The sequence below is a fragment of the Oryctolagus cuniculus genome, chromosome 5 (assembly GCF_051225735.1).
Source record: "Oryctolagus cuniculus isolate XC-2025 breed Fujian yellow rabbit chromosome 5, ASM5122573v1, whole genome shotgun sequence".
Taxonomy (NCBI): Eukaryota; Metazoa; Chordata; class Mammalia; order Lagomorpha; family Leporidae; genus Oryctolagus; species Oryctolagus cuniculus.
The window spans coordinates 147,617,168-147,644,406 of NC_142871.1; the positions used below are offsets into that span (position 1 = coordinate 147,617,168).

At 46.5% G+C, this 27,239-nt stretch overlaps 1 protein-coding gene across 18 annotated transcripts in view; it reads right to left on the reverse strand.

The window, feature by feature from the left end:
- MBOAT1 (membrane bound glycerophospholipid O-acyltransferase 1) overlaps positions 1–27,239 on the reverse strand; it is a 336,357-nt gene that overhangs the window by 261,350 nt on the left and 47,768 nt on the right. For 15 of the 18 annotated variants that reach the window (XR_016234204.1, XR_016234205.1, XM_089333327.1 and 12 more), the window contains exon 1: positions 12,032–13,318. The exons of the other annotated variants lie outside the window; for them this stretch is intronic. Coding sequence is in view for 4 of the 15 variants with exons in the window: in XM_089333319.1 (XP_089189445.1) it covers positions 12,032–12,130 (99 nt within the window). In the remaining 11 variants the exon portion in view is untranslated. Of the gene's footprint in view, positions 1–12,031; positions 13,319–27,239 lie in introns of those variants that run through there. 18 annotated transcript variants of the gene reach the window in all.

Consider the following 27,239-nt stretch of genomic DNA (forward strand, 5'->3'; position numbering starts at 1 on the left):
AACAGACATGTATTTAGTTACCATTTTGCCCTAAGCACACAAAGATGACTAAGATTCATCTACCATGGTGCTGAATAAAATTTAGAGGAGGCCATTGCTTCAGACTGAGTTCCTGCAGTGGCTCCAACAAACCAGGTGGACCCAGAACAGGGTCACTCATGCTAGGCATCAAGTAAACAATCTGATGATTAAAACTGCCTGGTTTTTAAAAAAATTTTAAATAGAAAAAAAAAAAAGCAGGAGAAAGGGGCCCCAACAGAAAGAGGCCCTGGTCTACCTGGGTTGGCAGGATAAGGAAGTTCATTTTTTTCTAGCCCTTAAGTAAAGTGACTTTGAATCGACCCATGTCAACACTGTGGTTAAGTTGTAGATTAAGCCTCTGCCCTCGGAGCCGGCATCCCATCTGGGTGTGGGTTCCAGTCCCAGCTGCCTCACTTCTGATTCAGCTTCCTGTTATGGCCTGGGAAGGCAGTGGAAGATCCCCAAGTCGGTGGACCCCTGCACCCATGTGGGAGACCTGGATGAAGCTCCTGACTCCAGTGTCAGCTTGGCCCACCCCTGCAACTGCAGCCATTTGGGAAATGAACCAGTAGATGGAAGATATATCTGGGTATGTGTGTCTGAGTATGTGCGTGTGTAAACCTCTGTCTCTCAAATGAATAAATAAATCTTTAGAAAAAAAAAAACAGAAACAAAGGACCCATGTGCATAGTATTGCTTGTGTCTGCTTATAAGGCCAACTCATGTTATTATCTCAGTGGAGTGCCTTCCTGTTTCATACATGGGGCACTGCCTGGTTCATGAATTGCTAAGAAAAGACAATCACATCTTCAAACTCACTTTGCAATTCTGTTCTTTTAAAAAGAATTATTCTATTTATTTGAAATGCACAGTGACAGACAGTAAAAGATCTTCCATCTGCTGGCTCACTCCTCAACTGGCAACAGCAGCCAGGGCTGAGCCAGGCCAAAGCTTAGAGCTCCATCCAGGTCTCTCATAGGGGTAACAGGAGCCCAAGCACCTGGGCCATCTCCCACTGCTTTCCCAGGTACATTAGCAGGGAGCTGGATAGGAAGTGGAACACCCAGGACTTGAACCAGTGCTCACATGGGGTGCTAACTTCACAGGCAAGGGTTTAACCCACTGCACCGCAACACCAATATCTGAACTTTGTTCTATGTCACTGCCCACAAAGAATGCTCCTCTTGTCTGGAATCTCAGGGCCTTTGCTCAAATATCTTCTTTTCCTATAATATTCTGATTGTCCCACCTGACTCACCTGCCCCCATTCAAAAAATTTTCTTCTCTTAAAGCACCTACTCCCAGAAGACTTCCCCAAGCACCCTCCTGACAGGCCCAGAGGTGTTGGAGCAACGGTGAGCACACAGGGGCTCTGGAGCGGACAGCATATGTGCAATGCAGCTGTTAAACAGGCTCACAGCGTGGGCTCCCAGAAGGTACAGACGTTCACAAATCTCTGCAGCCCCGCTCTGGCCCTAGTACTGGCACACAGTGCCAGGGGGTGCTCGGAGGAACAGGAAGTGAGCAGGCCACTGTGGTCAAAGTGCAAGGCCTCGGATGTGGATCTGTGGGTAGGAGCACAGCTTCCAGCAACAGCCCTGGGTTCAAGGCCTGCCTCTGCCCCTTCCCAGCTTCTGCACTGTGGGCAAACTGCATAAGCCTTGGGAGCCTGTCACGTAATTCCAGGAATAATTGTTACTGGTGTCTGCAGAGCTGCTGGCTGAGTGCTGATAATGTAAGTACTCAATGTATGGAGCCAGACAGGTAAACTGAGGCAAAGTTGTAGAGAACCAGCTCTCGTTCCACAACAGGGAGACTAAAGTCCCAGCACACATCGGCCTCTGCTTTAAATGCTGGGGCCTGGTGGCCACACCCATGCTCCCCCAACCCTGCCTTCAATTATTTCCAAATCAAGCTCCCAGCCAGTGGTACCAGCCACTTCCCAGGAGGGCCAGCCTACCTCCTTTGGTTCTTGTGTGCACAGGTTCCTCACCTGCACAGTGGAGGGGCTGACCTGAGGGTCAGTGCCCAGATCCACCTGCCCCTCCCTGCCCTCTCCAGCTACACAGATTGTGGGGTTCATGCTTCTCAGGCTTGTCCCAACGCCCTCCGTCTCCCAACACCAATCTCTCTGGAACCACAGAGGAAGGATCCACCACATCAGTGTGCAGCTCCGTGAGACTGCAAAGTTCGAGGACCACCGTCCCTTTCCCCAGTACTCCAGCCCAGCCTGCCAGCTCCTCTTCTCAACATGCAACCTCCTCGCCCACGCCTCATCCTCCCTCTGCCATCCCCCTCCCCACTGCTGAGCTCCTACTCCCATTTGACCACAACAGCAAGGTCAAGGTCAAGGACACACTTTTGCTTTGGGCCATCTTCCCCCCTACCCTTCTGCCAAACCTTCGCTCCCTCCAGACTCTGCCCAGATCCAACACTAAGTGAGAGAAGGCATGCAGAACTGCAAGCTGAGTGCCTCATGGCACAGCAGGCCACACCCTCTCTGGGTTTCCTTTCTGCTGTCAGGATCTCCCAACCTGGTGGTGCCTCCATATTCCTGGAGATCTTAGGTATTTCACAGTCATTTTCTGCTCCTCAAATCCTCAGATGCTCAATTCATCCAGCACCCCAGGTCCTTGGCTGGCTAGCCTGCACTTCCACATCACTCCCAGGTCCACACCCCAACTTCATCATCAGCCAGAAAAGCATCACTGGAAACCCACACTCAGGTACCCCACCTCCCCTGCACCTGTGCCCCCACCTCTAGATGTTCCCTTTCTCAGTTTTCTTGCTGCCAGCTACTTGTCTGCATTTTCTTCACCTTCCCACAGTCTTTTCTGGAAACTTCCAAGCGTCTGTCTGACTCCTCTGAAGGAGCTGCTGAGAGAGAAAAGGCACACATTGAAACCCACCAGGGGTCCTCGAAGGTTCTTAGAAAAACGTGCATCATCATTTCATCCCATGTTCCAGGAACCTTCTGAAATGCCCTTGTTTTAGTGCCTCTGAAAACACATGCTTTCCAGCAGGTGGGTGATATTCAGCAGTGCTCCTTCCCCATCCTCCTGAGAGACCGCGCTAAGCCTTCACTCATCCTCAAAACTGCAGCTTCCTCCTCCATCCCTGCCTGCTTCACCCACAGCCTTTGTCCTGGACCACTTCACAAAACGCAAATCCTCTCATGACGTAAACCCACCAGCACCTTCCCTGTGACCGCGGTAGAGACCCTCAAATGTTAGCGACATTCACAGTCAGTAGGTCTGGATCTTGGAAACACCCACAGCAGTAGATGCTGGTGATGGCTTGGGCACCAGACTTGAAGGAAAACTGATCTGCAGCAAACCTCAGCTCTAGGGCCAAATCCAGCCCCAGGCCTGTTTCTTGGTGGCCCGCGTGCTCAAATGGTTTACATTTTTAAAAGGACTGGGGGAAAAAACCAGGGGCAGACATTTACACCTGTTAAGATGCCCACGTCCAGACCAGCAATGTACAAAGGGTTAAGCCTCTGCTTTGCAATATGGGAACCCCATAATGGCACTCTAGTTCCCAGCTCCCTGCTAAAGTGTATAGGGAGGCAGCAAATGATGGCTAAGTACTTGGGTCTCTGTCACCCATGTGGGAGACCCAGAGCTCCTGGATCCTCTCAGCCTGTCCCAGTCTTGGCTGTTGCAGACATCTGGGGGGTGAATCAGCATATGGAGGAGCTCTTTCTTCCTCTGTCACTCCCTCTCTCTCTGACGATCTGCCTTTCAAATATATATAAAAAAATCTCCAAGTCTCACATCAGGTGCCTGGCTTTAGGTACTAGCTCTTGACTCCAGTTTTCTGCTAATACAGAACTTGATTGGCAGTGGTGATGGTTCAAGTAATTGGAATCCTGCCACTCACATGGGAGACCTGAATTGAGTTCCCAGCTCCTGGCTCCAGCCCCACACAGGGCCTTTGAGGGCATCTGGAGAGTAAACCACCAGATGGTGACACAGACAGGCAGGTACCAAGTGACAATGAGCCAGCAGGATTTGTGCTGCAGCTCAGCACCTCCTAAAACCCCACCCTCTTCCTTTTGATCCAACATGGCTGCAGGCTTGACACGCCCAGACCTTATCGTACACCTGAGCCTCACTTCCCCACACGCAGGAGACACCATGATGACCGTGTGCGTGCTGCAGCCCACATGGAGATGCCAGGAAACTTCTGAGATCCCCAAAGAAAGGGGACATGGGAGAGAGCAGTTCTGAAGCCCCAAACTCTGCCCCATTCATACTTTCAAATGCAACTACCCTATAAAGGGATGACTCCACCTCTGGTAGTGGCAGTTGCCCTTCCTCCCTCATGGAGAGAGGCTGCTTGCATTCACATCTGAACGTGTACTGTCCCTTTAAATAAGTCTTCTCTTCCTTCACCTCTGTCTATGTCTCTGCTTCGAATTCTTCTCTCATGAGACAGGAACTTGGAGTAAATCCAGCTGGGAACCCCATGTCCCCAGAACAATGGGAGCACTTTCTCTCTCTCTCTGCCTCAAGTAAATAATCTTTTTTAAACATTTATTTATTTGAAAGGCTGAGTTACAGAGAGGCAGATGGGGAGAGAGAGAGAGAGAGAGAGAGAGAGAGAGAGAGAGGGAAAGAGGGAGAGAGGAAAGGGGAAAGGGGAGAGGGGAGAGGGGCGAGGGGCGAGGGGCGAGGGGAGAGAGGTCTTCCACCTGCTGGTTCACTCCCTAAATGGCTGCAACAGGTGGAGCTAGGCAGATCCAAAGCCAGGAGCTAGGAGCTTTTTCTGGGTCTCCCATGCAGGTACAGGAGCCCAAGGACTTGGGCCATCTTCCACTGCTTTCCCAGGCCACAGCAGAGAGCTAGATTGGAAGTGGATTTGCCACAGCACCAGCCCCAATAATCTTTTTTAAAAGAAGAAAATTTCACTGACACCTGAAAATTACATGCAATTCAAATGTCAGAGTGAACAAGTACAGTGCTATGGGAACATGGCTACGCCCAGTTGTTTCCATACTATCTGGGGCTGCTCTCATGCCATGGTGGCAGCGTTGAGGGGTAGGAACCAAGACTGTATGGCCCGCAAAGCCAGAAATATTTACTAACAGGCCAAACTGGGTCTGAAGCATAAAGTGGCAGCAGCTTGGCGGGGCCCAAGTCACACAGCCCACACCCTGGGTGACTCACAGGTCTTGGAAGGATGCAGGGTGTTCACACCTGTGCACCTCTGTTCACACTGTTCTTCCAGCCCCGCAGGGCTCTCCTCCCTCTGCCTGACAAATCCTAGTTCATCCTTCACAATTCAACTCACGTCCTCCCCAGCCAAGCAGAGCTCTGCAATTGCCTCCCCTCATCCCCTCCGCAGCCACAGCTAGGGGACAGCTGGGCTCCCCCTCATTATGCCTCCACTGGACTGGATTCATTGGGGCCCCATCCACTTGTGAGTCCCCATCGCACTCACCTGGAGGGCTAACTGATCCGCCCCTGCTAGGGACACACCCAGAGCAGGGATGTTCACGACTGTCAGGTTTGCAGGTGGCAGCTACTGGTCCGGGTACCACACAGGAGCATCCCTGCTTGGCGTGTGTGTGTCTGCACCCCACCCAGAAAGGAGCCTTTTTAAAGGCTGGCATTTCTTATTCTCATGTGGATCATCACAGCCCAGCAGAGCCCCAAGAATTCCCTGGAACACAGCAGAAGCCCCACTCTCATTGTTTGCCATCTGCCAAATCAATTTCCTCCCTGAGCCAATCACTCCCAATACCAGACAATGAAGGTAGGAAGTGGGGGAGAGGAGCCTTGACTTCACAGAAGTTCCTGAGGCCAAAGACAGAAAAATAAAGTCCCTCTCTCCTGGGCTGATATTCTGTGGCCCACCAAATGCTCACACTCATCCTGAGCTAGAAAGCCCCAGTGCTCAAGTCAGAAACCCAAGGGTACAGCCTGAGGGGGACAACAGTAGCATCACTGGATGGAGGGCCCAGCCGCTCATGAAGGCAAATCTACCACTCATCTGAAAAACAAAGTTCTAGTGCAGCCAGCATTGTGGCACAACTGGGTCAAAGCCCCAGCCTGCAGCACCAGCATCACATATGGGCACCGGTTCAAGTCTGACTGCTCCACTTCTGATCCAGCTCCCTGCTAGTGTGACTGGGAAAGCAACAGAGGATGGCCTAAGTGTTTGGGCCCCTGCACCCACATGGGAGACCCGGAAGAAGCTCCTAGGCGGCTTCAGACAGGCTCAGCTCTGGCCGTTGCAGCCATTTGGGGAGCGAACCAGCAGATGGAAGACTTGAGTTCTTGGTTCACTCCCTAAATGGCTGCAACAGGTGGAGCTAGGCAGATCCAAAGCCAGGAGCTAGGAGCTTCTTCTGGGTCTCCCATGCAGGTACAGGAGCCCAAGGACTTGGGCCATCTTCCACTGCTCTCCCAGGCCACAGCAGAGAGCTAGATCTGAAAAACAGATCTGTGAAGCCAGAATCCAGTTTCCCTTGCAGCTTTCCCAGCTCCTAGGACATAACCCAGCACCGCACACATCAAAGATGCCAACATCATCGTGTCCGTCCTTGGCAGTTCAAGAGAGAGTTCTCTCTCTCTTTTCCTCTCTCTGTCTCTACTTGCCTCTGTAACTCTTTCAAATAAATCAAGTAAATCTTTTTTTAAAAAAAGTTCTATATAATGAAGTTTCTGTTTGTTCATTTATAATATTAGCATTAGCACATATTTTACTAACAATACACATTAATTGAGCACCTGCTATTTCTGGGAATACAAAGAGGGATAAAACCTTGACCACAAAGAGCCTTTAAATTAATTTGGAATTCAGCATGTGAACCCAGCAAGAAACCAACATCATAAGGTAACATTTACCAAACATCCAATATAAACTGTGTCACAGGTAAACAGTAAACTCCACAGGGTCCAGTGTGACCTGCGGGCTTCCCTTGTCTGTTCCACCAGGTACCGCCTCCAGGCCTCTGTGCAGTAGCTGTGATGGTCTGTGAGCGTACAGCCCCTGAATACTTACCCGAGGGCTTGGTCTCCTCTCTGGGTACACACGCTCTTCCAGAACCACGACCTTGATTTTTTTTCAGTCCTGTATTTCTATCACACAGCCAGGTACCTGGCACTAATAGCATTAAATAAATATTTAACTGATCTAATAAAGAATGTGGAATGGGAGCTTAGCTTTTCATGAAGGGCAAGACTTAGATAAGAAGGGAATGAAAGGTTGGACTTTTCCAAGCATGGCCAAGGGAATCAAGCAGCTGACTCGAAACTCTGGGCAGCTGAAGAAACCCTGTGGTTGCAGGCCCCGGTGGAATAATGAAAGCCCACTGCTGGTATCACCGTTAATCCAAAGTGCCAGGGCTTTAAAGCTGGTCTCCATTCATCTGGACTTTTAACTGTAACACAAGCCTACATGAGTAGTCTCATAAACCTTTGATGCTTTAATCTCAAAATGATTTCCTGGATTCTTATTTCCTGGTCTATTTTTCCCTCACCTCTTTTTCTGCTGATGCTAAATGGTGTGTGTGTGTGTGTGTGTGTGTGTGTGTGTGTGTGTTACCAGGAATGCAGCCCAGACAAAGAATCCTGGGCCAACACTGACCTGATACTTGATACACATTTACAAAGCTTGGGGCGCTGCTAGGTAAAGATATCCTTGGCACCAAGAACTCACCAAGTTGGGAGTTCTGTGAAGCCAGAATCCAGTTTCCCTTGCAGCTTTCCCAGCTCCTAGGACATAACCCAGCACTGCACACATCAAAGATGCCAACATCATCGTGTCCGTCCTTGGCAGTTCAATCTTCAAATTTAAAAAGCTTTCTGTAGCTTAAAGGCAGCTCATGTCACCCTCCACAACCCAAACAAAGTGGACAGGGCACAAGCAGACGACTGGGAAAAAAAAAAGTCATCCTCTATTCCTTGAGTCCCCATAAATGGGAACGAAAAGTTCTGGCCAATTTATCCTGCGTAACTGCAGCTTTACATCAGGATAATCCTGCCTGAGCTCCATGTTTGCTCAAAGGACATGGACTCATTACATAAAAATGCAGTTTTCAGGGAGGGTGTTGAGCTTAGCAGTCAAGACACTGGTTAAGATGCCCATGCCCATATCCCAGTGCCTGGCTTCACCGCCTGGCTCTGACTCCTGACTCCAGCTTCCTGCTGATGCACACCCTGAGAAGCAGCAGGTGATGGCTCAAGTGAGCCCCTGCCATTCATATGGGCGACCCAGACTGACTTCCAGACCCCAGCTCCAGCCTGGTTCAGGCCTGGCTAGTACAGAAATTTGGGAAATGAAACAGCAGATGGAAGAACATCTCTTTCTCTCTCTCTCTCTCTCTCTCTCTCTCTCTCTCTCTGTGTGTGTGTGTGTGTGTGTGTCTCAAATAAATTTTCTAAAAGGTTTTTAAATACAGTTTTCAGAAAACTTCACTACAAAGCACCCGTGGAGGCCCCTAGGCCATTATCCATTTCCTGCACTCTTTATCTGAACTGCTATGCTGTCTCTAATTAAACACAATAATTTTACACTTAACATCCTCAGGAGGATGTCAGACTCGCAGAAATCCTTGGAAACAAAAACCACAGGCTCCTCCTCGGCAGCTTCATAATCACACAAAGGCTTCCCTACCGACAGGTGCCCAGAAGCTAACAGAACAAATAAATGGAAGAACTAGATGAAAAACAGTGAGAGGGGCAGGTATTTGCCCTAGCAGTTAAGATGCCACTTAGGACAGCTGCATCCCATATTGAGTGCCTGCATGCAACTCCCAGCTCCACTCCCAGTTGCAGCTTCCCACTAATGCTACGTGGGTCCCTGCCACTCACCTGGGAGATCTGGATTGCGTTCCCAGCTCATGGTTTCTACTTGGCCCAGTTCCACTTATTATGGGCATCTGGAGAGTGAACCAGTACATGGGGACCCTCTTTTACCTATTTGTCTTACAAATAAAAAATAAATACATAATTATTAAAAGAAAAATAATGAGACTCATCACTCACAAAGTACAATGCTCAACAGATAGTTCAGCTTTTGAAGATACTAACCTACTCCACACTGGGAGACTGAGAGGCTAAAGACATTCATAGCAGGCAATCAACCAGAAATTACAAGCAGTGTGAAATGTTAGGCTACTCAGAAAAGGATTCTGTGTCCTTAGGTGACATGTGAAGAGTGATTTGGGTAACTTGAGATGTGCTTTATAACAACGAGCATACCCCAGGCCAATAACAAGTCACTGGTTCATGGGACAGCAGCAAACATCTACCCAGGTCTGTGCTCTCACCCTGCAGTTACCCTGCCAGACCTGGCCCCATCTTTCTCTCCCCACACCATGCCCCAGAAGGAGCCCCTGCAGAAAGAATCACCTAGGCACCCCAAGTCAGCCACCCTTGGGTGAGTCTGACCACTGCGGGGTACCAACAAGAGACGGAAGGGTTGTGGGATGAGAAGGAAAAGCGCCAAGGTTCTCTCCCCTCTGATGGCTTCCCACCGCACCCTGGCAGGGGCTGGGTCCAGCTTGCACTGGCCAACGGCAATGTACTTTCTCCCATTCCCCTACAACCCCAGGGTCTGGGCACCTTGGCATCCTTTGCTGATTCCCCTAACCCTGCCTACATCCCTATAAGTAGCTCATTAAAATCTCTTTCTTTCTACCCATTGATCTAAAACCTGTCTGATATAAGTACCTTCCTAAGATAGGGCACTTCGTATCTATCTAAAATCTCCAAAAGCCAAAAGGCGGGTCTTGTTGCCAGCTCCCCCATTTGACACAAGAGGACGCTTAGGCTGTAGAGAGGCAGAGTTCTGGCCAGCCAGCCAGCCAGCTGTCACAAAGGAAGCTTTCGGGCAGGGCGAGCTCACCCAGACATCTCAGCCCTTGTCAAGCCTTACGTGTGGAGGAGAAAAGCACAGCATGCTTCCAAACTCTCAAGCCACAATGAGGCCTCAAGCTGTATTATTTATGATCTGGGATTTTCCCTGGGCCAAAAAGCTACCCAGAGTATTGCCCTATAAATGCTTCTCACACATCAAAATCCATTTGAGATTGACCCTACAAGGAAGGAGGAAGTGGGTGCATGGCGAGGGGGGGTCGGACTGACCTAAGGTCTCAGTGATCCCAAGGGCTTCCCCTGTCCATCACCAACATCTTTCTTTCGGTTCATCCCAGAAATTCCTTTCTCCTTCGCAACCTTACACATCCCTAAGGCTCTTTCTCCCTCTATAAATTATTATCTTAAGTTTATTTAATTATATACATGTACTTGAAGGGCAGTATGACAGAGAGAGGCAGAGACAGAGAGAAGGAGATCTTCCACCTGTTGACTGACTCCCTATTGGGCACAGGAGCCAGGGCTGGGGCTAGGCCGAAGCCAAGAGCCCAGAACTCCATCCAGGTCTCTCACACGGGTAGCGGGGACCCAAATACTTGAGTCACCACCTGCTCCCTCCCAGGAGGCATTAGCAGGGAGCTGAATTGGAAGCAGAGGTGCCAGGAACCCACCAGCACTCCAACATGAGATACCTGTACACCAGGCAAACACTTCACCCCTGTATCACAATGCCCACCCCTATAAATTAAGACCAGGGTTATTTTGAACAGAATCCAGGAGATGGGGGTGGATGCAATTAGGCACTGATAATATACTAGCTCCCACCGTGGTCCTCTATCTCATTGCATACAAAAGGCCTCCCACATTCTTTTCTCTAGCTGAGCAGAAGAGCTTAAAAGAGAAAATGCCATTCTAATAAATTCTGATGGGGGAGGGGCAAACACAGAACCAACTCCCCTTAAGGAAATTCCGCTGTGAGTTATATTTAGTTTCAGGCCAAAGAATTTGCTACTAAGTCTGCCTCTGCCTGGGTCCCCTCACTCTCCTCTGTCTTCCCAATCAACTAGAGTCTGACAAAAAGCATAAATGTGTTCCTTGGCAGCATCTGATACCTCACCCCATTTCCTGACTTTTTGGATTTTGCAGCTGAGGTGCAGGTAGTGGAGTTTGGGGTCAGCTCCTCACCCTGAGCCAGGTAGGAGGCTGACTCACCACACAGCACCTGAACCAGGCAAAGGGCCAGCTCTCACTTCCTCATTGCCAGAGGAATATGTGAGGAAGGGCAGCAGGTATATGCTGTCTTGGAAGAAAAAAAGAGAGAGAGGGTGCTGGTGAGCGGAAGTGGAAATACACTGCCTGGAATAAAAGTCAGGAGTCCAAGTGGGCCCTCCCCGTGTGTGCCCTGCCCAATTCCATTTAAATCAACAAGCGTTCATTGAGTCACGGCTGAGTGCACCGCAGTCCTAGCCCGCAGCGCCTAAAGGGGCAGTGAAATGGGCAGGACAGCCCCAGCCGCCACCGGGAAGACCTCTTACCAGGAGCGATCACTGTTGCCATTTTTCAATCCTAACCGCAGCGGACGATTCCTGGACAGTCCACAACATCTGACCAGCTTTCCTCCCTGCAGCCCGGGAAGCGGTCGGCTGAGTAAGCAAAAGCCCGCAGAACCCCAGGCGTCCCTCTGCGTCCCCTCTCTGCCCCTCGGCATCACCCAACAGCACAAAGTGACCGGCACACCCGTGATGGGACAAGTCTCACGGCCGAAGTCTCAAACCCGGACCCCTCATTCCAAATGCACAGACTACGGTCTAACAGGCTGGTCAGGTGTGTTTAATTTTTTTTTTTTTTTTCAAATTACCAATAATAAAGACCTGGCTACCCCGAGGGAGGAAAACCCAGATTCGTGTATCAGACTCCAGAACTTGATTACAGGAAACGCTGCAATTCAAAACTTTTTTTTTTCTTAAAGTTAGTCGAACTTTAAAAGGGCAAATCGGACTGACACTCTTCACACTAACAAGGAGAGAGACCCTCAGGGCCCACCTGTCGAGGTAGGCAGTGGCCGCACAACACGCCACCGGGCGGGGCAGGGCACGCAGCCAGGAAACGCCATCCGCCCGGTCCCGTGCCCGCGCCGCCCGGGGTACCAGGCTGCCCGCTCCGCGGCTGGCCGCGCGCATTACCTGGTCCAGCGGGATGCCCAGGAGCTGGCTGAGCGGGTGCAAGCAGGTGGAGCCCGTGGTGCGGTAGGAGAAGCTGGACGGCGGCGGCTCTGCGGCCATCCTGCATCTTCGGGAGGCCGCTGCCCGGCCCCAGCCTGCGCCCTTCCGTCTGGGCGTTGGTGAGGGGTCTGCACCGAGGGGCGCGCGGCCGCCTCGCTCTCTGGGGACGCGAACCGGCGAGGCTCCGGGGCGCAAACTCGGCGTGGGCGCCGGGGGAGGGCCGGGCCGAATGTGCTCCGCTTCCCGCTCCACTCCGCTCGGCGCCCATTGGCCCGGCGGCCCCGGGACGGCCCCAGGAGGAGGACGCAGGGAGGAGGGAAAGCCGGGACTCGGAGCCCGGCCCCCCGAGCGCCACCCGGCCCGCCCAGCCCGGCCCGGCTTGGGGAAAGCGACGCCCGCGGACGCCGCCTCGCCTTGGGGCGGTGGCGCGGGGCCCGGGAAGCGAGGCTCTCCCGCCTACGCCGGAGCTCGCCTGCTGCCTGCCGCGGGACCAGAGACGCCCCACAGCCCCGGGGGCGGCTTCAGGGCGCCCTCCTCTTGGTCCACGCAGCTCAAGGTTCCCTGAGCTTTCCTCTGAGCCGCAAAAGGCTGGCGTGCGGGGAGACCCCCGCGCCGCTAACGAGCGCCGCAGCGCCCTCGCTCCCCCTGTCTGCACTTTGCTGGCTCAAGGCAGCGTTTCCTGCACCCTGATCTGACGCGCTGTGCCACACAGGCAAGTTCAGGAGATTCCTGATCACTTCCGACCCATTGGATCAAGCATTTCTGTACCCCTGTGAGAAGCGGTGCTCACTCTGCTTTCTGTGCGTTCTGTAAAGGTGTTTGCATGCCAGGGTTCTAAGCGAGGGCACCTTGCCCCTTCACTGTTCTTGAGCCCCCTGACAACCCGTGTCTCACTGCCACTCGAACGCCTCTGTCAGCAGTTAGAGACATGTAAAAACCTTAACGATCCGTTCCAGGAATCGCTGATTAAGAAGGCATTCAGCAAGGCGGTATCCTGGGCTGGGAGCTGTCCCTAAGGCCAGAGTTAGCTGGTGGAGCACACGACCAAACAGGCAGAGACATTGGGCAGACTTTTACAACGTGGCCTCCAGCAGCAAGTTAAACTGTAGGCCTGTCAACACAGCCACAACTTCCTCCCATGGAGTTTCAGCTCCAGCCAGCTGCCCTGAACATGAAACAGGCTAGAGTTTCTAAACCCACGTGTCCCCGCCGCCACTCCCTGACTGGGTGGAGATTGTCTGGGAGGCCACCACCAGATGACAAACTGCTTTACTACCCACAAGCACACACCCACCAAACACACACGCACAGTCCTATAGCAGAGAATTGCTAGGCTAGACCTTAAATGTCACGCACTCATAGAAAATGACCAGAGTTGAACCAGTGTTCATCTTACGTTGAGCAAGGTGACAGCGTAAGTGAGGCATGTGAGAGCAGAATGGGCTTGAAAAAGCCACTTAGATGAGAATTGCCAGAAAACAGCCATCCATTTTGGGTAGTGTTTCTGAAGCAAGTATTTCAGATCATCAGTAGTTTTCCACAAACAAAGCTGATCTCTCAGACTTCAAAGAATAGTCTTCACAGAGGCACAGATGAAAGAAGAAAGATTATGAGCCCAATACAGGTTCATTTCTCCTCTGCAAAACAGATTATAATCTAGTCTAAAATTTTCCTTTAAAAATATGGTGACTATACTTAGATCTCATAAACAACATGTCACTGAATTATAACCTTTTCTGAACCAGTGATACTGGACTAAAATGAATGCTAAAAGATCTATTAGATGATGCAGAACCAAAAAATGATCAGTGACACTGCAGATACAATAAATAGGCTGCAACTGACCAGGTGCAGCTCTAAGATGTATAACAGCTGTACCACGGACACATCGCTCTCCCTTCGTCTGCTTCCATACTCCACCCACTGTGGATTCATAGTAAGAGTGACATGTTAGCTCTAACTACAAAAGCTGGTTCATTTAGCAGGGACAATAATTCACGTGATAGTTATAATACCCTCCCTTTGACAGATGATAAAATGGGTTTAGAGAGCTTGTGTAACTAAGTTGTATGTAGGGAGGTTAAATAAAACACGTTTGTCTCATTCAAGAACCTAGGCTTTTAGTCATTCCACATTGCCTCCTCTAAAACAAAGGATTTCTCTCTTCATCAAGCCTGATACAGGCTTGTCATTCGTGTGGGAAAAGCATTACATTTGCTGTCCAAAAGTTAAGTTGGGAAGGGTGATGCCGCAGCACACTGGGCACTGATTTTCAATCTGCAGTAGAATGAGGCTTGATTTCAAGTCAGTTCCTTTAATCTCCTTTATGCAACCATGCTCAAAATGAATGTCACCCAGGAGATCCACTGCACATCCTGATGAAAATCAAAGGCCAGGCACAAAAAGATTCTGACCTGTTCAGGAAGCCGGCATGTGACCGTGGACCAATAAAGATTCACACCAGTCAGATGCCGGACCAGACCCAGCCCACAGAAGTATAACCCCTCAAGAAGATAAAAGTCTAATGATACATTCAATCCAAATTCAACCAAAGACAATGACCAGTGAAATGGAATTAAAGCCACTTATGATTATATAAGGCATGGAAAAATAAAATTACCAGGACAGGCATTTGGCCTAGCAGTTTAGGTGCCAGTTAGGATGTGCATGTCCCACACCACAGTACCTGGGTTTAATACTCAGCTCTGGCTCCTGACTCTAGCTTCCTGCTAATGTGGACCCTAGGAGACATCAGTGATGGCTCAAGTAATTGGGTCTCTGCTACCCATGTAGGAGATTTGATTTCTCAGCTCCTGGCTTTGGTCCCCCAGCCACACCCTGTTGCAGGCATTTGGGAAGTGAGCCAATGGATGGGAGTTATTTTTTCTCTGTATGAATCTACATGTGTATGTGTGTATGTATCTGCCTCTCAAATAAATAAATTTATTAAATGTTAATTTTAAATGAAATTACCACTTTAACAATACAGCATACTGGGGCTGGCGATGTGGCACAGTGGGTAAAGCTGCCGCCTGCAGCACCAGCATCCCATTTGGGCACCAATCTGAGTTCCAGCCACTCCGGTTCCCATCCAGCTCCCTGCTAATGAACCTGGGAAAACAGCAGAAGATGCCCAAGTTCTTGGACCCCTACAACCACATGGCAGACCTGGATGAAGCACCAGCTCCCAGCTTTGGCTTGTCTCAGCCCTGGCCACTGTGGCCATTTGGGTAGGAAACCTCTGCCTCTGCCTCTCCTTCTCTGTATAAATAACACAACAATACTGTGTCTCACAGATCATATGGATCTATAGCACATTCTTTGATCCTCCCACCAAATATCAGGTTGGAAGTGCAGGTGTTATTATCATTTTTATTATGTCATTATCTATATCTGTATTCAGAATAGCAAGTTTGTGTTAACTTGAAAGTAGGTTATTCAACTAAGAAACACAAAAGTAGGGTTGAAAGTTGGGTGTTTTACAATTCTTTTAAATCATACAGCAATCTTTTTATTAAACTAGGAGTCCACCTTCAGGAACACAGTAGAAGTTGTCTGAACAAGATGTTAAACTCCATCTTAACATTTGCAGAATCATTTTGATCAAAATAGACCCACTGTGGGTGTCACCCTTAAGCAGTTTCTTTAAGGCATTCCAATAAAACTTTAGGGAATTTAAATTTTGCACTGAGTGCTCCACTTCTTCATGTTTTAGGTAGACTGAAATGCACTCAAATAAGGCTGCCTCCCTGTCTAACAGTTTCCTACCTCGGGGTCACAGTTAAACATTGTTCTTGTATTTGTACATGTCCGGAAAATGAAGATTCTAATATACCTGAACATCTGCCAGATTTAGCTATTACTGCTAAAGTATTCTAGCACTTTCTCCTTATGAATACTGCATAATTCAGTCATGTGAGATAGCCCAACCCAAGTCATATCAGGAAAGAGCTGGTATAAGCAAAGACAAAAGAATCCAAAGTAGTTCACCAGCCCCTCAAGGAAATCAGTTCTGAGAAATGCAAAGCAGAAATTAGTTACTGACAATTAGATGCAGAAATAAAGCCAACTGGCAAAACTCCATTTGCTGAACATACTCAGAATATTTACAAATATGACTTTGTATGAATCTGGGTGGTCTTTCCTGAGCTTAAAACATAGCAGAGGGTATGGTCCAGGAGTGCAGTGGAAGATGGCCCAAGTGCTTGGGCCCTGCACCCCATGGGAGACCAGGAGAAGCACCTGGCTCCTGCCTTTGGATCAGCGTGGTGCACCGGCCGCAGCACGCCGGCCGCAGCGACCATTGGAGGGTGAACCAACGGCAAAGGAAGACCTTTCTCTCTGTCTCTCTCTCTCACTGTCCACTCTGCCTGTTAAAAAAAAAAAAAAAACATAGCAGAGGGTCAGGCAGTAAAACCCCCAAAGAACACAGCCATTAGCACAAAGCAAAAGTGGGTCTGAAAACCAGTACTGGTTTGGTGACTTTGAGTAAATCAGTTAATTCACCAAGCCTCAATCTCCTGCTCTGTGAAGGGGGGAATATGAATAACAATCTTTTGCAGTTGGTGGAAGAAGTGGCAAAGTCACTGTCACAAAGTAACTGTTCAGAAATTATTAACTCTCTTCAGCTAAAGCTCAAAGCCTATGAACTAACATTTTATTTTTAACTTTGGTCCTTTGGGAAAGAGATGCATGTGCAGTGCACCTTTTGCTGAAAACTTAGATGCAGTCAGTGACCTTGACTGTTGGTAAGCCAGGCACTGCTGCCAACAGGAACCCATCCTGCAGTACAGGCATGTCTGGAGCCCATGGATGTGGCATGGGATTTCCTTGCCCTGGGCTACGCCCAGAGAGATCACCTTTCTCAATTACTGTGTCTGCTTTCTAGTTTTTCTTTCTCTTCTGTTCTCCTCTTTCCATTTTCTCTGCCTTGCCTCCATCATTGGTTCCCCTGAGATCTGGGGAACTCCCCAGAATGCCCTAGACAGTATGCATTGGCCGAGTGCCTAAGGGGTTCTTGAAGAAATGAAGTGTTTTGATTTTAACAACATAAACTCTACGACATTCTAGCATGGATGTTCAGGGATGTTTTTCTTCTTACTTCTTGATTCTCTGGCTGAGTTCCAAAGAGTTACTGTTGCCAAAGCAGTACCCTATGAATATGCTTGAGAAGACAGAGACAGACAAAATCTAAAGCTGTCAGGATTCCATGTTTGGCTGCAGTGAAAGGGAGGGGGTGGAGGGAGAAAGAGAGAGCAGGCTAGGGCCTCTCCTGATGGTCTTTTTGTACCCTCTCTCTCCACCCCCACTTCAATGGCGCCATCATCTTGGGCTTCAAGGAGTTCCAGAGAGTTAAGCCTTCAACTTAAAAGTTTTATTCATCCGGGAAACCACTTGGAATCTCCCTCAATTCCTTTTCCCTTACTCTTCACTCTCTGTTCTACAGCCTGATTCCCTGGGGCCAATAACAATACCAAGCATGACAGGTTTTAGTTAATTTTTTAAAGATTTATTTATTATTGAAAAGAGTTACAGAGAGAAAGGGAGAGACAGACAGACACACACACACACACAAACAGAGATCTTCTATCTGCTGGTTCACTCCCCCAGATGGTCTCAACGGCCAAAGTTGCTGAAGCCAGGAGCTAGTGCTTCTTCTGGGTCTCCCACATGTGTGGTAGGAGCCCAAACACTCAGGCCATCTTCCGCTTCTTTTCCCAGGCCATTAGTAGGGAGCTGGATTGGAAAGGGAGCAGCTGGGACACAAACTGGCACCTATGTGGGATGCTGGCATTGCAGACAGTGGCTTTCTTTACCTGCTAGACCACCATGCCGCCCCCGTGACAGGGTTTTTAAACCAAAGAATGGATGGGATTTTTGGAAATCAACGTAGTCAATCAGACTCATGACTTTCTCTTCCCTTCTCCTGGAGTCTTCATGACCCGGCTTGTTGTTCTAAGGCTGTGTGACTTCTGTGAAGACATTGCATGGGCCAGCCCTAAATGCTGAGTGTACAGTGAGTTATTTATCAGTCAATGGATATTACCCCTATTCACCAGTCTCCTCTCATTTATTCCTAATAGGCCATTTCTGCCACTCTCATTTCTAAATACTTTTTTGTCAGTACTTGGTCATTGTTCTCTCAATGTCTTAGAAAACAAGCTTTGATATTCACAAAGATCACAAAAATAGATCAGTGGGTGCTCGTGTCAGTTTCCACATGTACATTTTGTGTACATCCTCAGAGTTAGTATCTCCCTAGTTATACCTAAGAAAACAGCAGTTTTGCTTGCAAAGATTAATACAATACTTGGGAAGTATTTATTGAAGGGCTGTTATTTATAAAGCACTGTTCTAGGTGCTCTGGATATATGTTGATTAAAATGATAAAATCTCTCCCCTTATTCTTCCAAGAGAAGACATAAATGAAATGCATTTTTAAGTCATTTTATATTAGATAATAAGTATAAGATAAAAAAGAAAGTTGCAATGTTTTGATAGGGTTGGTATGGTTGGCCACACTGATAATTTTACATAAAGACCTAAAGGAGGTAAGGGAGTTAACCAAGCAGCATTCCCAGCAAAGAACACTCCAGAAAAAAGAACCATCTAGTACAAAGTCCCTAAGACAGGAACACGCCTGGAGAGTGGAGAAACAGCATGCTGGCCAGAAAAGCTGGAGTAAAGTAGATGAGAGGAGAGAGAAAGGAAATGAGTCAGCAAGGTTGGAGCACTGGGACCTTGGAGAATATTATAATGACTTTGGCCTTTCCTCTGATTGCTGTGGGGAGCTATTGCAGGGATTTAGCTGAAGACCAAAACAATCTGGTTTATTTATATATATAATATATATGATTATATATATACACATATATGTGTATATATACACACATATATACATATATACATATCTATATATATGTATATATACATATCTATGTATATATGTGTGTATATATGATTTATTTATATATTTATTTATATTTATATTTATTTATAAATAAATATAATATGATATAAATAACTATAAAATGTTTATATATAAATATAAAAATATATTTGTTTATATTTAATTTATATTTATTTATATTATATAAAAATATATTTATATTTAATATATTATTTTTATATATGTATATGTGTGTGTGTGTATATATATGATTTATTTATTTATTTGAAAGATTTGAGAGATTCCACCCACAATTCACTCCCTGAATATCCACAATAGCTAGAGCTGGACCAACCTGAAGATAGGAGCCTGGAACTCCATCCAGGTTTCCTACATGGGTGGCAGGTAGATCAGAAGCAGAATAGCTAGAACTTGAACTGGCATTCTGGTATGGGATACAGGCGCTGACAGCAGCAGCTTAACCAGCTGCACCACAATACCCAAACCCTGGTTTATATTTCTAATGATAATTCTGGACTCATGTTGTAAATAGAGAGTAGGAGGGGGGCGGTGCTGTGGCATAGCAGGTAAAGCCGCCACCTGCAGCACTGGTATCCCAGATGGGCACCCGTTGAAGTCCCGGCTGCTCCACTTCCAATCCAGCTCTCTGCTATGGCCTGAGAAAGCAGTAGAAGATGGTCCAGGTCCTTGGGCCCCTGAACCCACTTGGGAGACCCAGAAGAAGCTCCTGCCTCCCAGTTTTGGACCGGTGCAGCTCTGGTCATTACGGCCAATTGGAGAGTGAACCAGTGGATGGAACACCTCTCTCTCTCTCTCTCTGCCTCTCCTTTTTTCTCTGTGTAACTTTGACTTTCAAATAAATAAATAAATCTTTTTTTTTTTAAATAGACAGTATGGGAGAGAAAACCAGAAATAAGGAAAACAAGAGGCTATTGCAGGACTTCAGGCAAGAGACTGAGGTGGGATGGGGGTAATCCAAAAGATGGTGAGAAGTGAGTAGCTTCTGGGTGAAAAGTGTGGAAGTTGGCATGTCTTAGTCCATCTGGAATGGTATACCAAAATACCATAAACTGGACAATTTGTGAAAACCAGAAGTGCACTGCTCACAGATGAGTGTTAGCGTGTCTGCTGTCCAGCAAGGGCCTCATCTCCACCTGAAAGATGGTGCCTCCAGCCCTGTGCTCACCTGAAGGGCACAGGCAAACAAGCTCCCCCAGGTCTGTAATACAAGGGCACTAATTCCATTCCACGGAGCCCTCCTGACAGCATCGTTTCCTAAAAGCCCCACCTCTTAATACCTCCACATTGCAGATCATGTTTCAGTGGGTGGATTTTAGGGATATTCAGATCATAGCATAATGGCTGTGTCCAACCACATTGGGATTACTGCCAAAAACAGAACTGAGTCTGACTACTTCAGATTCCCTTTAATTCCTAGAGACACGTATTACAAGGAATAAGAGGGGGAAAAACTTAATCACATAAAACTCTTTTGACCATTATCGTTTAAAAGCATTCGCATTAATATTAAACACCGTTGTGGGGGGAGTACTCCTTCAACTGATACCAAGAATTCAAGACATTTTCTAGCATATTTATTTACTGACATCTCTGTTTAGCACATTCACTCATTAAGTCAAAGTTGACAGAAGCATATTTTGTATATGCTTATATAGACACATATATATCCCAGATCAAACCTAAGTCACTCTGTCTTGTGAACTTCAAATAAATTAACCCAAGCTAGGATAGCAAATTGCCAAGTGCTATGCCAGCTGCAAATTTTGCAAATTCCCAGGCACTTCTCTCCTTCTGGGTCCTCACTTGCTTCTCTCTTCTCCTCCACAGTTAGCATCTGTCTGTGGCCATTACTGAAGACTTGAGAAGGCCAGGAATCCTCGTTGCAGACATTCAAAACTACCTGAGAGGGGAAGCGAGATGTCAGCTGAGTCAGATGCTCCTGCAACCCCCTCCCCACAAAGACACCAATTTGAACAGCTCTTTACACACCGAGTTACCTTCACAATTGCTCTGGAAGCCAGGTGACAGACCACACTGCCTTATTTCAGCAAAATAATAAGAAACGTTGCATTGAAGAAAGCAGGAAGAAACATGTTGTCAGTGTTTCTCCTTCCCCACGCTCTGAGGAGCACAGTATGGAGAGGGATGCTTCCTACTTGAGAAAGGTGTTAGGAAGGGGAATTGAATCCCAGTGCCACACCCACTGTGATAAAGTACAGAGTCTGACAGGGCCCCAGAGCCTCTGTTCCCAGGCCTGGATTCACAGTCTGAATATTCAGAACTCCCCTTAGCCAGGCAGCATCTGCCACCTCCTTCCCCCACCACCAGCAGACAGCAGGGCAAGACTCTAGCCCTGGGGGGGGGCAAGAAAGGGAGCTGAGGACCATGCCTTGGAGCTCAGAGAGGACCTACCACTGCCCTGAGACCCAGCACCTGATGAAGCCCAATGGCCAAGTGCTGGTAGACTGAGCTCGTAGACTTGTCTCAGTGTCCGATGGGGACCTGCCCTCTGGTGAACTGGACTCATCACAGTGTGTATTGTCTCCAGTTTCAGGCTTGCCTGGCACACATCCTCAGGACTTCATACATAGGACACAGCTGTGACCCAGTGGTTCCTGTCTTGGCTACAAGGGGGATGCCTTTATCACTCTCCTCCATTCTTGGGGAGACAGCAGAGAGCCATGGGCATGTGTCTTGGTACCCAGGGCAGGTTGTAACAGTCCTTGTCCCTAGGCAAATGCTTACAGACAGACTCTCTGGATTTGCCCCAATTTTGGGTAGAGACCTGCTTCCTACTAGGACAGACTTATTTTGGTGTGTAGTACCACCAGCCTCATGTGGGCCTGGTGTGTATGTCTAAGACTGCACAAGACCTAATGATGGTGTGACCCACCTAGTTCATGCAGGAGCAACTGAGGGCTTGCTTCTATCACCAACTTCTACCACCTTGAACAGACAACAGAAACTACAGGACTGTTTGGGGACTCCATGCCAGGCTAGTAAATCCAACATCAAGCAGATCCTAGTAGGCCCTGTCTCCATGCCAGTACCTGCAGAAGAAGTCTCCAGACCTGCTTCTGTGCCAAGTGGTATTCCTGTGATCTGGAGATCTTACCAGAGAGAAAACCTGCATACCCTACTGGCATCGAATCTGGTTGGGAGGACAGGACTCCATCCAGCAGGCTAGAACACATGTGGACAGTGGCCCTGGGATCATTTCAGTCCCCTGTGGTCATGACGGGCTAGCAGTGCAGAGTGGCTCCACCTGCACTCCTTGACCCTGAGAACCCTGGGTGCTGAGACTGAGAAAACACTGTGACTGCGTGAGAGGAGGCAGGAAAAAGCTGGGTTCTGGGCAATCACAGAGTGCTGCTGCACACTCTCAGAGCCCCTTGGTTGCCTAGAGCAGCTCATAGTAGGGGGAACGGTGCTCACAGAAGGGGCTGTGCAGATTGTATGTGTGGTTCATACGGTGGTGCAGATGAGTGTTGAACACTGGGGACTAACACCTGGGCATTCCTCAGTTTGTAGGAGGAGTAGTCACACCAACAAAGATGACCATTCCTCTCCATCCAGTTAACCAGAGAAAAGCTACCATGCCCAACTTGGGTGTTACCCTGGATATTCACCCCAGCATGGAGCACTGACCCAAACTCCCTGGCCACACACCTCTTGGTATTCACTGAAAGTGTAGACATTCCACTAAGTCACAGAGAAATAGTTCAAAGATTAAAATCTATCAGAGGAAAAAAAAATTCTACAAATGCTTAAAAAGAAATGCAAAAATTCAAGAAGCAGGAATAAAGAAAACACTATGACCTCTGCAAAGGAGTATGAAAACATTTCAATATTAAAATGTGAAGATGAAGAGATTGGGGAAATGCCTGAAATGGAATTCAAAAAATGAATCATAGAATTACTCAAAAGTAATCAGAAGCAAATCTACAAGCTAAAGAAAACCATATAATGGTATGAATGAAAATTTCTTCCATGAAACAGATTTTAAAGAAAAATCAAAATGAAATACTAGAAATGAAGAATTGAATAGATCAAATAAAAAATGCAGTGGAAGGCCTTAACAAAGTTCATGAGGCAGAAGAAAAATTATCCAAGCTAGAAGACAAATCTCTGGAAATTTTACAGTCAGACCAAAAACAAGAAGAAATTAGAAAGCTTAAAAACAGCATTGGAGATATATGGGATACTATCAAATGATCCAACATATGGGTCTTAGGAATACCTGAAGGAGTGAAAAAAGAGAAGGGAATAGAAGGCTTACTTAGTGAAATGGTTTCAGAAAACTTCCCTACCTTGGAGAAAGAAAGGAAAGTCCAAGTACAGAAAGCATATAGAACTCCTAACAGATACGACCAGAAAAGATCTTCACTACGACACATTTTACTCAAACTTTCCACAGTAAAGCATAAAGAAAAGACTCTAAAATGTGCATGAGAGAAATGCCAGATTACCTTCAGAAGATCTCCAATTAGACTTACAGCTGACTTCTCATCAGAAACCCTACAGGCTGGAAGACAATGGAAAGATATAGTGCAAATCTTGAGAGAAAAGAACTGTCAACCCAGAATATTATACCCTGAAAAGCTCTCATTTACGAATGGAGGTGATATAAAGACTTTCCATAACAAAACAGAAGTTGAAAGAATTTGTCAGTACTCGTCCAGCCTTACAAAAGATGCTAAAAGGATGTGCTACACACGGGAACACAGAAAGAAATCTACCATCATGAAAGAATGTGAAGACAGAAAATCCCCCAGTAAAAGTACAAATGAAATCCAAAGTAAATGATAGGAATATTGACAGGAAAACGACAGGGCCAAGTAGTTACTAATCAATAGTTACATTAATGTAAATGGCCTCAACTCTCCAGTTAAAAGATACACACTGGCCAAATGGATTAAAAAAACAAATCTATCTATTATCTGCCTGCAAGAAACACACCTCACCAAAAAAGATACGCATAGACTGAAAGTGAAAGGATGGAAAAAGATATTCCATGTGAATGGAAAAAACAAAAGGCAGATATAGCCATCCTAATATCAGATAAAATAGACTGTAACACAAAAATTGTTAAAAGAGACAAAAGAGGACACTATGTAATGATAAAAGGATAAATAAAACAGGAAGACATGACTATAATAAATGTATATGTACCCAATTACACGGCACCTGGCTATTAAGAAGATCTAATAATGGATCTAAAGGGAGACATAGACTACAATACAACAGTAACAGGGGACTTCAACACCCCACTTTTAGCAATGGATAGATCAATCAGACAGAAAATCAACAAAGAAACAACAGAGCTAATCAACACTATGGACCAAATGGACCTACCTGATATCTACAGAACATTTTACCCCACAGTGGCAGAATATATATTCTTCTCAGCAGTGCATGGAACTTTATCTAAGATGGACCATATACTAAGCCATAAAATAAGTCTCAGCAAATTCAAAAAAATCAAACCATACCATGCATCTTCTCTGATCACAATTGATTGAAGCATAAAACCTAAAACTCAAGAATCTCAAGAACATATGCAACACATGGAGACTGAACAACATGCTCCTAAATGAATACTGGGTCACAAAAGAAGGTAGGGAGAAGGTAACATTAATCCACTGGTTGTGGGAATGTAAACTGACACAGCCACTGTGGAAGACAATATGGAGATATCTCAGAAAGCTGAATATAGACATACCACATGACCTGGCCATCTCACTCCTGGGAATTTATCCAAAGGGAATAAAATCAGCACACAAAAGAGTTATCTGTACCCCATGTTCATTAATTTAGCTCAATTTACAGTAGCTAAGATATGGAATCAACCCAGATGTCCATCATCTGAAGACTGGATAAAGAAATTATGGTATACACACACACACACACACACACATACATAGTATGGAAAACTACACAGTGGCAAAAAAATGAAATCTTGTCATTTGCAACAAAATGGATGCAACTAGAAGCCATTATATTTAGTGAAATAAGCCAGTCACAAAAAGAAAAATGCCATATGTTCTCTCGGATCTGTGGTAACTAATAGAATACTTAAAATGTAATCTGTAGGAACAAAACTGACACCGTGAGATGCAATGATTTTAAACAGCCCTTGCCTTGACTGTTGGGGAACCATGTTTTTCTTGTTTGTTTTTGCTCTTGACTTCTTTCTTTTCCTTCATACTAATTGGTGAACTCTCTACTTAGTGTAAGGCTTATCTTATGGGTTTAAAAATTAACTGAAAATTGATTGATGTAAAAAATAAGAATGAGAAAGGAAGAGGGAGGAGGAAAAAAGGCAGGAATATGGGTGGGAATGAGGTAGGGGAAGAAGAAGCATGTTCCCAAATTTGTATATATTAAATGCTTGAAGTTGTTAAAAATAGAGGTACCTGGAAAACATTAGGTGTTCAGTAAAAAGTTGTTGAGTTGATAATAAATCCCTGACATTTGTATTAAAAAAAAAAGAGAATTTGCAGAGGTATAAGAGAAAAAGAATAAATGAGACACAACAGGGATCCAATTCACCTGACTGCAGAATTCTTAGCAGAAACCACATAGGCCAAGAAGAGTGGGATGAGACTTTCAGAGTATTAAAGGAAAAAATTGTCAGTCTAGGACACTGCTCCAAGCAAAGCTATCCTTCAGAAATGATGAAAAGATGAAGGCATTCCCAAACAAATTTGATAGGACTTATCACTGCCAGAGCTGCTTACAAGGAACACTAAAGGGAGTTCTTCAAACTGGAAAGAAAAGATTCTTGATGAATCAGAAGAAAATATCAGAAGGTAGAAAATTCACTGGTGGCGGGGGCAAGAGGGGCCGGCGCTGTGGCATAGTGGGTTAGCCGCAGCCTGCAGTGCCAGCATCCCATGTGGGCACCGGTTGGAGATCCGGCTGCTCCACTTCTGATCAAGCTTTCTGCTATGGCCTGGAAAGCAGTAGGAGGTGACCCAAGTCCTTGAGCCCCTGCACCTGCGTGGGAGACCTGAAGGAAGCTCCTGGCTTCGGATCTGCACAGCTCCAGCCGTTGTGGCCAATTGGGGAGTGAACCGGTGGATGAAGGACCTCTCTCTCTCTCTCTCTCTCCCCCCCCACCTCTCCTTCTCTCTGTGTAACTAAAATAAATAAATAATAATAATAAAAGAAAATTCCCTGGGAAGAGTATACAAACTGTGAATAGACAAATATTGTAAACATTGTATACAATCCATTCATACTTTTAGGGTGAAGACTAAAAAAATATGTATTTTGAAATGTTAAGGGGCCGGCACCATGGCGCACTGGGTTAATCCTCCGCCTGTGGTGCCAGCATCCCATATGGGTGCTTGTTCTAGTCCCAGTTGCTCCTCTTTCAGTCTAGCTCACTACTGTGGCCTGGGAGACTGGTGAAAGATGGCCCAGGTGCTTAAAAAAAAAGAGGCCAAATGGAAGATCAAAAATCCAAAATCTAGGGAGGAACAGATTGCAAGTATACAATTCTTATTAGTATTTATTATCTCTTTGTTTTTTTGTTTCCTTCCCCATCTTTATAATCAATGTTAAGTTCCTAGCATTTCAAAACAGCTTGTTATAACCAAAAGTTGTTTTCTGTAAGATAATCATAATCACAAAGCAAAATTATAATAGAGGATAGCCATGCTTCTATTGGGTAAAATAGAGTTTAAATCAAAAACAGTAAAGATGAAGATAGTCATTTATAACAATAGAGGGATCAATCCAGCAAGAGGACCATATAATTGTAAATATATTTGCACCTAATATTAGCACACCCAAATATATAAAGCAAATATTAGTAGACCTAAAGAGAGAGATCAGCCCCAATATAGCAATAGTAGGGAGTTTTCACATCTCACTTTCAGAAATGGACAGATCATTCAGACAGGAAATCTGCAGACACAGCAGTGTTACCCTAGATGGATTGGACCTAACAGACATCTGCAAAACATTCCATCCAACAGCTGCAGGACACACATTCTTCTCAACAGCTCATAGAACACTTGCCAGGATTGATCATACAGCAGGTCACATCACAAGTCTGAGCAAATTTTTAAAAACAGAAATCAAATCGAGTATCTTCTCCTTTAAAAAAATAAAAGATTTATTTTATTTGTTTGAAAGGCAGAGTTATGGAGAGAAGGGGAAAGACAGAGAGAGTAAGAGAGATCTTCCATCCACTGGTTCACTCCCTAAATGGTCGGGACAGGGCCAGAC